This window comes from Hemitrygon akajei, chromosome 4 (assembly GCF_048418815.1).
Source record: "Hemitrygon akajei chromosome 4, sHemAka1.3, whole genome shotgun sequence".
Classification (NCBI taxonomy): domain Eukaryota; kingdom Metazoa; phylum Chordata; class Chondrichthyes; order Myliobatiformes; family Dasyatidae; genus Hemitrygon; species Hemitrygon akajei.
Genome location: NC_133127.1, coordinates 54,433,727 through 54,445,498, shown reverse-complemented (window position 1 = coordinate 54,445,498; position 11,772 = coordinate 54,433,727). Strand labels below are relative to the sequence as shown.

At 40.9% G+C, this 11,772-nt stretch overlaps 1 protein-coding gene across 1 annotated transcript in view; it reads left to right on the top strand.

Moving 5' to 3' along the window:
• Positions 1–366: 366 nt before the first annotated feature.
• The window catches only part of stx18 (syntaxin 18), a 181,615-nt gene continuing 170,209 nt past the window's right edge, over positions 367–11,772 (top strand). Inside the window, exon 1 of the mRNA XM_073042630.1 lies at positions 367–560. Within this exon, the coding sequence (XP_072898731.1) occupies positions 408–560 (153 nt within the window). The 5' untranslated portion in view covers positions 367–407. The remainder of the gene's footprint in view (positions 561–11,772) is intronic.

The following is an 11,772-nucleotide window of genomic DNA, read 5'->3' as shown; positions in this document are numbered from 1 at the left end:
GGCTATTTGTGAAGAACTCAACATGGTTTCGATGTTTGAACGGCATCCTTCCGAGATTATCTCTCAGGTGCTGTAATACAACGGAGCACGAAAGAACGCCAAGGTGCTCTTGTCTCTATAGCAACAAAACGCTCTTCCGTCAACATCCTGTAACGTTCACTCTCACTCCTCCGCAGCCAAAACAACAAACCCCCAAAATTAGCCTGTTCCACTCTCGAATCGCCGCTTGACGCCCTTTACTCCTAATGCCGACATTCCAACATCCAAGCCGCCGGTGCTCACGGGCGGCACTCGGTATTACCGGTCGGGTCGCGTAATGATGACGTTCCTTTCGTTGTTAGGGCACGAGAACCTCGGCTGGGTCGCGTTCTGATGAAATCGGCACTGATGACGTGTCGGATGAAAACATGGCAGCGGATATCACATTGCTATTTCGAGCGAGTGTTAAAACGGTGAAAACTCGGAACAAGGCGATCGGAGTCAATGCTGAGCCAGTCAGGGAGGAAATTCTGAGGAAGGGTAGGACCAGGCCGGAGTTCAGCGCCCGAGCACGAGAAGTGGTGAGTGTCAGAGAGATGGAAACTGTGGTGGAGGAGAACTTATAACAGTTAGTTTTTACAGTGCACCTCTGTTATTATTGTTTTATGAAATCCGTAAGCTTTCCCCAACTGTCAATGACTGGCGAGCTGTAATCACAATTGTCGTGGCGTAAAATGAAATAAAATGATATTTTGGGTTCATGTAAACTCAAATACTGGGGGCAGAAAGGAAGTGAGTAATAAATAAGAACATAAAATATATAAACTACTCATCTTTCCTAACATCATTTCACAAGCATTAATTTCTGGTTGAAGTGCAATTATAACATAAATAATACCCTCAATAATTGGGCGTGTTATTTACATTTGCGTTCTGTGAACGGTGGCCTGTTGGTTTCCCGAATACTACGGAAATAGATCCAAATAATTTCACGTTTGACAAATGCATCACATTCTCTGCACTACTCTGAAGTGTCAGATAATGGATTTGCATAATTCTAATATGGTTCTCATCAATACAGTACTGTTTCAGGAAAGAGCTTTGCTAAAAGCTCAAAATCAGAATCAGATTTACTATCACTAGCATATGTAGCGAAATCTGTTGTTTTTGCAGCTGCAGTACATTGTAATACATAATAATAAAACAGAATTACAATAAATATATATAAATAGATTAAGTAGGTAGTGTAAGAAATGTAGTGAGGCAGTGTTCATCGGTTCAATATCCATTCAGAAATCTAATATCAGAGGAAAATTGTTCCTGAATCATTGACTGTGTCCATTCAGGTTCCTGTGTCTCCTCCCCTGATGGTAGCAATGAGAAGAGGGCATGTCCTGGGTGATGGGGGCCCTTGACGATGGATGCTGCCTTTTTGAGACATCAATCTGTGAAGATATCCTGGATGCTACAGAGGCTAGTGCCCATGATGGAGCTGACTGAGTTTGCAACTTTCTGCAACTTCTTTTGATCCTGTTCAGTAATACTGCACCCCCTCCCCCATACTAGATAGTGATGCAACCAGTTAGAATGCTCTTCACATTACATCTGTAGCGAATTGCAAGTGTCTTTGGTGACATACCAAATCTCCTCAAACTCCTAATGAAATATAGCCACTATCAGCCTTCTTTGTAACTGCATCGATATGTTGGACTCTGGATGATCCTCAGAGATCCAGGGAACTTGCTCCCCTTTCCACTTCTAATCCCTTTATGAAGACTGGTGTACGTTCCCTTTCCTACCCTTTGCCTTACCCTTTCTGAAGTTCACAGTCAGTTCTTTGTTCTTTACTGATGTTGAGTGCAAGGTTGCTGCTGAAACACCACTCAACTAGCCGATATATCTCACTCCAGTACGACATCTCTTCACCATCTAAAATTCTGCCAACAATAGTTGTGTCGTCAACAAAGTTATAGATGGCATTTGAGCCACATAGTCATTGTGCAGAGAGAGTAGAGCAGTGGGCTAAGCACACATTCTTGAAGTGCGCTAGTGTCGATTGTCAGCGAGGTGGTGATGCCAGGACTGGATGAAGGGTCTGGGCCCAAAACATCGACTGTTTACTCTTTTTCATAAATGCTGCCTGGCCTGTTGAGTTCCTCCACTATTTTGTGTGTATAACTTTGTTTTCCAGCATCAGCAGGTTTTCTCTTGTCCGTAAAGTTTGTGCTTGATTAGTACCTCTATGCAGAAGAAAAGAAAATCAAGTTGTGGTTTTCTTCTATGTGTTTGTGGATTGGAATTTTTTAAAATAACATACTTGGGTCCTGATGAAGGGTCTTGGTCCAAAACGTCAACTGTTTATTCCCCTCCATATCTGCTGCCTGACTTGCGAGTTTCTCTAGAATGCTGTGTTTATTATGCAGCATTTAAAAAAAAATTTGAATATACCGTTATGGAGAGAACTGTAGTTTCATTGGAGTACATGTGGATGCTCATCTCAAGTTAAACTTAGTTGTTGACAATCGGGAATGGCTCATTCATTCAAAACAATCAATTATTTACATACTGATCATTGTGAGGAAGAACTTCCTAACATCAATGATTAGGTGTATATCCTGTGGTCAAGCCCATGGATGAATTAAAAGAAGTCATCCAGGTTTACTTTTCATCTGTTGCTAAATATATTCCCTAAAATATTTATGTGCTGTGTGTGATAGAATTTTATTGAGGGAACAATTCTGTACTTTGTCATTAATCCTGTTTGGAAAGATGCTTCTTGACCTTTGGTGTATGTAATATTCTAAAGAATAGATACAGTGCCTACAAAAATTATTTAAACCCTCCCCCCCCCGGATAAGTTTTCATGTTTTATTGTTTTACAACATCGAATCACAGTGGATTTAATTTGGCTTTATTGACACTGATCAACAGAAAAGACTCTTGTGTCAAAGTGAAAACAAATTTCTACAAATTGGTTCTCATTTATTACAATTATTAAACACAAAATAATTTATTGCATAATTACTCATCCCCTTCAAATCAATATTTAATAGATGCACCTTTGGCAGCAATTTCAGTCATGAGTCTGTGTGGATAGTTATCTATCAGCTTTACACATCTAAACATTGCAGTTTTTCCCCATTCTTCTTTATAAAGCTGTTGAAGCTCTGTCAGATTGCATGGGGACTGTGAGTGAACAGCCTTCTTCAAGTCCAGCCAGAAATTCTCAATTGGATTGAGGTCTGGACTCTAACTGGCCACTCTAAGACATTAACCTTGTTTTTAAGCCATTCCTATGTAGCTTTGGCTTTATGCTTGGGGTCATTGTTTTGCTGAAAAATAAATCTTCTCCCAAGTTGCAATTCTCTTGCATTGGCATCAGGCTTTCCTCCAGGATTTCCCTGTATTTTGCTGCATTTATTTTACCCTCTACCTTCACAAGCTTTCCAGGGCCTGCTGCAGTGAAGCATCCCCACAGCATGATGCAGCCACCACCATGCTTCATGATAGGGATGGTGTGTTTTTGCTGATGTGTGGTGTCTGATGGCCAAAAAGCTCAATTTTGTTTTCACCACATCATGGATCCTTCTTCCAGCTGACTTCACAGTCTCCCACATGCCTTCTGGAAAACTCTCGCCAAGATTTCATGTGATTTTTTTTCAACAGTGGCTTTCTCTTTACCACCCTTCCATAAAGCTGTGACTGGTGAAGCACCCAGGCAACAGTTGCTGTATACACAGTCTCTCCCATCTCAGCTGCTGAAGCTTGTAATTCCTTCAGAGTTGTCACTGGTCTCTTGGTGGCCTCCCTCACTAATACCCGTCTTACGCAGTCACTGTAAGTAAAGCCCTTCAGGATTGAGAATTATCGCCAGCACTTTACTTTAGCCGGGAGTAGTACTGCAGGGCCAGTTTGATGAGGTTGCTGAATATAGGGCTGAGAAGGGTGAGTTGAGTGACTTACAGATTAGAATATCTGGAAATAGTGAAAGCATTCAAAGAGAGGCACCTGGCATTAATAGGTCAGTGGAGACATTATTGCCGTGGGTGACAGACTAGAGGCATGAGCAGTTGCTTTTGGAGTTTTTTAGCAGTGAGTATTTCTTTCAGGGGTCAATGATGAGGATAGAAACACAAACTGAAAATGCTGTAAACTGTAACCAAATCAGTTGGCATGAGGAAAGAGAAATGTGGATTTTTTTCAGAGCCATTTGACTCCTTAGCTCATCATATTCATGGTCCAAGTGTGAACCGAAAAGTTGAAATCTATAGCTGAGTTGAGCATGACAAGCCTTTAGATCCAGAGAGCATTTCAAAGTTCAAAGTAAAATTTATTATCAGAGTATGTACATGTGACCACATACCATTCTGAGATTCTTTTTCTGCAATCTTTCTATAGAACAGTAACTGTAAACAGGATCAATGGACAACAAACTGCAAATGCAGATATAAATAAATAGTAATAAATAATGAGCATGAAGTGATTAGATAAACAAGTCCTTAAATGAGTGTCATTGTCCCCTTTTGTTAAAGAGCTTGGTGGTTGAGGGGTTGTAACTGTTCTTATTGGAGTGTGGCATCAAAAGTAAAGTCAACAGAAAAACAAAAATACTCTGCTAATATACTCGTACTGTACAATGCTACCCTCCAACAATAAGTTCACAGTGCGACCTTGGAAAATGTAGACTACTGATAGAACCCATAGAGTTGGTGTGAAGACGAGTTTCCTTGATCCCAAGGAAATGCTTATGAAGAAGGTAAAGTTTATAGGTTTTGAAGGTAGAATCTAGAAGTCTTCGGAACCTGCTGCTGTACATATAGTTCCCGATACACACTGCAAGTATCACCTCCTAGTTTCTCACCCTCTCTCCTCCACCCACCACCTTTTCGCTCACCTGATCTTTCCTGTCACCTGTAAGCTTATATTCCCTCCCCTCCCTCCCAGCTTCTTACTTCCGTATTCCGCCCCCTTTCCAATCCAGATGAAGGTTTTGGCCCAAAACTTCAACTGTTTATTTCCCTCCATAGATGCTGCCTGACCTGCTAAGTTCCTCCAACATTTTGTGTGTGCTGCTCATCTATTTTTGTGATAATATTAGACAGAATGGTTATGTAAGTAACATGTCCATTGCCAGTTAGAAGCACCTGGTCCTAGATGGTTTTGGTTTAAAGGTGAAAATTGTATCATTTTAGATATATTTGAGCATAATATTCCAGAAACTGCATTCAGGGAGCTCTGGAATGTTGTACCTTCAAGCATGCAGGCAATTGAGAGTATTATATGCCTTGTAGGTGGTGGAACTGCCTTAGGAAACTTAAGTTGAATCAGTTTCTAGTTTCTGTTCTTGTAGCCATAATGTTAATGTGATTTAAGTTTTTGGTAAATCCCATTTTGTAGCATGGTAATGGTAGAACAATTGATTGTAGATTGTTTATTTTTGTACAAATTATTTCCCAAAACTTAAGTGGTGCAAATGTTATTGACCTTTAATCAAAATTTATTCTGCTTTAATCTTGCATGCTTGCTGGGCTCCATGTTGAAGAAAATATTTATCTTGGACCATAAAACTGCAGATGCTGGATATTTCAAAGAAAAACAGGGATTGCTGCCTAACCTGTGCCCACTTCCAGCATTGGTGAGAAGAAAAACAGGACTGAAGTTTCAGGTCAAAGCCCTCCAACAGAATTGGAAATATGTTTTAAATAGCAAAGGTGAGGAGCTGGGCAAAGTGAGGGAGTATCTGTAGTAACGTATAAAGGAGCTGCAGGAATTCAGCAGGTCAGGCAGCATCTGCCAAGGGAAATGGATATTCTTCATTTCAGTCTGAGACACTTCATCAGGACTGGAATGGAAGAGGGAAAATTGCACCTGGGGAGAAGGAATGGAGCAAGAGATGGTGGGTGATGGGTGGATCCAGGTGAGGGGAGGTATGGGAAAGAGTGTGAATGATGTAAGAAGCTGGGAGGTGATAAGTGAACGGACTGTGGAAGATGGAATCTGATAGTTGAAGACAGTGAACTGTGGAATAAAAGGAAGAAGGTGAGGAAGATAACTAGTGGGAGGAATGTGTGAATGATGGGCAGATGCAATAAATAGCACTGATGAATTCACTCACATGTGAAGGAGTGGCTCACCTGAAAGGACTGTATAGGGCCCTGACCAGTGGTCAGAAAGGAGGTACGAGTTCAGGTGTGGTGGGGAGGAACAAGCAGACAAAATAGTTACATAGAGAGCAATCGCTGCAGAAAGGGGAGAGAGGAGGTGAGGAGAAGATGTGCCTGGTGGTGTTATCCCATTGGGGATGACAGAAGTTGTGGGGAATTATATGTTGGACATGCATGCTAGTGGGTGAGGCTTAGGGGAACTCTACCCGTTATGTTGGTGGGGACAAAATGGGGTGAGGGTAGATGTCTGGGCAATGGAAGAGATGTGGATGAGGGCTCCATTGATAGCAGTAGGAGAGGGTCCCCATTTTCTGTAAAAGGAATACACCTCTATTGTTTTGGAACATAAAGTCTCATCACGAAATAGATGCAGTGGTGACCACTCTTCCTGCTTTCTGACATGCCTACCAACCTCATCACTGAGATCCACCTATGACCCCCAACCTTTTTATACTAGTCATCTCCTGTGTTTTTTCCCTGTCCTAATGAAGGTCTTGATCTGAAACATTAATTGCTCATTTCCCTCCAAAGATGCTACCTTACCCACTGAGTTCCTCAAGTTCCTTTGCTGTAGATTTCTAGCATCTGCAGTCTCTTGTGTCTGCTGGGGGAATATCTGACCCATGCAGATCGAATTTGTCAAAGTAGCAGTCATTTTAAAAACTGAAATTTGAACAAAATGATTCAAAGACAGATTGAATTGGAATTGGTTTATTATTACTATCACATGTAACAAGCTAGTGAAAAGCTAGTCTTGCACACTGTTCATACAAATCAGATTATTACATGGTACATTGAGGTAGAACAAGGTAAAACAATAACAATGTAGTATAAAGTGTTAACAGCTGTAGAAGAAACGCAATGCACTGGGTGGAGGTGAGGAAAGAAACAGGATGATAGGTGCTGTGAGGGATAGTGGTTAGGAGGAACTGAGTAGATCAAGATGAGTGAAAAAGGGACGGGGGAGTAGGTTACCTGAAAGTGGAGAATTCAGTATTCATGCTGTTGGGTTGTAGACTACGCAAATGGAATACGAGGAGCTGTTCTGCTGTTTTGTGCCACTCTTCAACTGGAGCCACCTATTGCTTATCAGCTCTTGCTCCACCCTTTCCCCTCACCTTTTTATACTGGTTACCTCCTCTTTACCTTTCAGTCTACATGAAGGATCTTGACCTGAACTATCAACAGTCCATTTCAATACCCATTCCACTGAGCCTGCGACTCCTCTGCTAGCAGAAACATTCTCCTTGTATCCGGTCCGTCAAGTCCTTTGAGAATTGGGAATGGCTTGATAAAATCTCTTAATCTTATAAACTGTAGAGAATATAGTCCCAGTCTATCCATTCTCTCGTCTGACAAGGCATTATAGAGTGAACCCACCATGCCAGGAGTCAGTAAAATGAAACTTAGTGGCATCCCATAATGGCAAGTTCATTCTTTCTTGGGCAAGAAGGCTAACGCCATAAGCAAACTAAGAGTGTTCTCAGCAAAGCTATGCACAATAGCAATAAGACTTTCTTTATCCTGTTTTCAAATTATCTTGTAATAAAAGTATCTTACTAATTGTACTCTTAACCGTTTGATGTCTTTGGCTACCCATGTGCAAATGTACCTAGGTCCCTGCAAACTTCAGTATTACCCAGTCCTCCACCACTTAAAAAACATTCTACTTTCCTGCTGTGTGCATCGAAGTGGAAGGCTCCCGTATTTCCATGTTATGTTCCATCTGATATGATCTCACTTCCTCATAAATTTGTATATACCACCATGAAGCAGCTTTATGTTCTCCTCCATGCTTGCAACACACCTAGTTTATTATTGTTGGCAAACCAAGATGTATGACATTTCATATTTCAGCCAAATAGTTGATATAAATCACATAAAGCCGAGGGCCAGGCTTGGAACTCTAAGGTATCACGGCCTCTTTGCTTTCCAATAACCAGTTCTTGATCCAAGTCAGTGTATTACCAATCTCCTATGAGATGTAAGCAAATGCTGAGCAAAAATCCAAAACACCACACTCCTTATATATTCAGCTAATTCTATCCAGGTCTGTATTTAAGTAGATTTCAAGGCATAGTTCTCTTGTGGAAAGCTCATGAAGCATCTAACTTGGTGACTGGATCAATTGTAGATGTTGCAATAAGAATACAGATCTGAAATCCTAGGCACATGACAGCAGAAAACCCTCTGCAAGAAAACTTATGGAAACAACTTCAAACAGGTAATCCTATGTACCCATCACCTTCAGTGTGGAAAAAAACTTGCCCCTCAAGTCCCCTTTAATTCTTTCCCTCTCATGTTAAGCCTATGGTTTCTAGTTTTAGACTCTTCTACCTTGGGGAAAGGGCCGTGCCATTGCCTTTCATTTTATAATTTAAGGCCACCCTTGCCTCCCCTGCACTAGGGAAAACAGTGCTAGCTTATTCATTCTCTCCTCATTACTCAGGCAGTCCCACCAACTTCCTTGTGAATCTTTCCGGCGCCCCCATTTAGCTTAATCACATCCTTCCTACAGTATGGCAAACAAAGCTGCACACCATATTCCTGGTGCTGCTTCACCAATTTAACATGACGTTCAAACTCTAGTACTCAGTGCGTCATCTGATGATGGCAAGCATGCTATATGCCTTCCTCATGACTCTACTTGAACCACCACATTCAAAGAATGTGCTCTGCCACGTTTCCCAGGATCCTGTTATTTACAGTGCAAGTCCTGCCTGGTTTCTTCCTACAATGCAATACAGTCGGCCCTCCTTATCCGCGAGGGATTGGTTCCGGGACCCCTCGCGGATACCAAAATTTGCGGATGCTCAAGTGCCTTATTCAACCTGTCTCAATGCGGTGGATCTTAGGACCCAGCGGAACCCCAGACCTGTCTCAGTGCAGTGAACATTAGGACCCGGCATCAGAGCTCTGAATGCGCAGTGCTTCTGTTCACGAAAATAATCACGATCACGATTGAAAATAAAGTGGAAATAATAAAACGATCGGAAAGAGGTGCAACGCCAATGGTCATTGGAAAAGTGTTAGGCTATGTCGGTCAACGATCGGAACAATTTTAAAGGATAATGTGAGAAAGGTCCTGTCCTGATAAAAGCTACAAATATTACTAAGCAACATAGTGGTTTAATTATTGGGTTTTGGGGTTTTGAGTTTTTGATCATCCACATCAACCCGCCAGGGATGGAGAACGCACTCGAAAGTGGTCTGTCACTGGCTCGCACTCGGGAATGGTTCCCAAGCCCGGCGCTGAAACATATGTTCTTAAGTGTTTTATATGCATAGGAAAGTAAAATATATACTATATACTAAGACAAACGTTTGACTAACTGACACTAAATAATACCGGATGTACCTGTTCCATCTTACTTAGTAAGAAAATTTCCGATTTTTTCCAATCCTGATCCACGATAACCTACGCACATCCTCCCGTATACTTTAAATCATCTCTAGATTACTTATAATACCTAATACAATGTAAATGCTATGTAAAATGGTTGATATACTGCATTGTTTAGGGAATAATGACAAGAAATAAAAGTCTGCACATGCTCGAACAACAAGTGCTGGAAGAGCACTTCCGGGTTTTCGCGATTCACGGTTTGTTGAATTTGCGCATGCGGAATTCGTGGATAAGAAGGGCCGACTGTACTTTGCACTTGTCTGAGCTAAGTTCCATCTTCAATTCTTCAGTTTGCTTTCCCAGTCGATCTAGATCAGTGTTGCTCTACCCTTTTTAGCCCAACACCCCCTTAAAGCACTTTCATCCTTGTCAATGCCCTCCTAAAACACCTTCATACTTGCCAACGCCCCTCTTAGGCACAATATACTTTCCGGCACCCCCATGGTGTAAAAACGTGTCTGCCATATGCCAACGTGAGAAAAATGATCCTGCTTTAAATTTTTATTTGTCTTTAAACCTAGCTTACACAGTACCTGTGCGCTGTACAGCAGCTTCAATATCAATGTGGTCCTTGAGCTTGATGCTTTTTAGCAAGAGTTGAAATATCTAGTTCAAGTTGTGACAGCAAAAGCCTTAAGTCCTCATGCGTAACAATGTCCAAGCAGTTTCTGTTTTTTTGTGAGTATGTGGTTCACTGCACTAAAACCTCGTTCAACAATGTAGAAGGATGGAAGTGTAATGAAGAGCAGTTTGGCACTTTTCCAAAGACAAGGAAACTGTATGGCAGTGTAGCTACACACCAGATAAACCGACATTTTTTGAACTATTTTTGCTTCTTCATCATTCTGAATTTCGATGTCTTCTTGCAAGCTTTCTTCCTGTTCTTCCACCTTGCAAAGAAGTGGGTTAATTGCCCAGTCCACAATTTCCAGATCGTTCATATTCTTGAATGGCTTCTCAAAATTATTCAGTGACTGCAGTTGTAAGCAGTACTCTTGCAAATCACTGTCTGTGAAAGAGAGTGCCATATTTTCCATGCAGGGAAACTGTGATAACATTCTTCTCCCAATGTTTTGCTTATGTGTGTCCAATTTTCTGCTAAAAGTGGACACTGCACTTTTTATCTGGATGAAATTGAAACTTTCACCCTGCAGTTTCCTATTTAGACTGTTCATTTTGTCATACAAATTGGCTAGGTATGCCATGTCTCCACATAGATGTTCAGTCTTGTTTCCCAAGTTCTTTTTGACTTTGAGCAAAAACTCAACCATAGTATGAAAAAGATCAAAGAAACGTTTTAAGCCGCAGCCTTTTCATAGCTAGTGTACTTTAGTGTGAAGAAGAAAGTGTTCAAACTGTTCATCTTTTCCTTGGCATAATTGGCAAAATATTCTGCGACTTAATGAATTGTTGATGGCAGATATTACAAGAGTCATGCTTGAAAAAAGTCGCTGGCTAAGGTTTTTGGTTGCAAGATGTTGATGGTGAATTAAACAATGGATTGCAAACAGACTTGGAATTTCTTTGTTAATAAATGCCACTAAACCAGCATGGTGCTCCATCTGTTGTACAAGAAATCATGTTCCTTCCTAATACTTTTATCCTCGATATACATTTTGAGCTGTTTGTAGATTGCTTTTCCTTTAATATATTTTTATACTTTTTGCAAAAGAGAATCTCTTCATAAACGTTTCCATTTTTACTAAACTGTACATATGCCATTAGCAATGCCTTGTTGTCTTGCACAGTTGACTCATCTAGTTATATCCCAAATTCTGTTTTTTATAGTTCTGTGCATAGTTGACACTCAATGTCTTCACTGATTTCGTCAATACGATGAGCTACAGAATCATTACTCAGAGGAATTGGTTTTAAAATACTGGGATCCATTTTGAGAACAGTGGTGAGCACTTCTGATACAGCAGGCATTATTAATCTTTCACCAATTGTATGAGATTTTCAACATTTTGCTATCATTTTGGAAATGTTATAGGAAGCAATGAGACCACTATCAAGGGTATTTTTAGTTTTCTTGTCAAATGACTAAGTGTGCAATGCTTTTCAAATGCTGCTTTCATCTTCTGGAACTGAGTAATACCATAAGTAGCCTTTTCAGGCTGTCTTTTATGGAAGTATTCCTGAAATCTTGATGGTTTCATGACTTCATTAGACAGTATAGTATTGCAAATAAGAGACATGGGGCGTCGCTGATCTGGCAGGAAC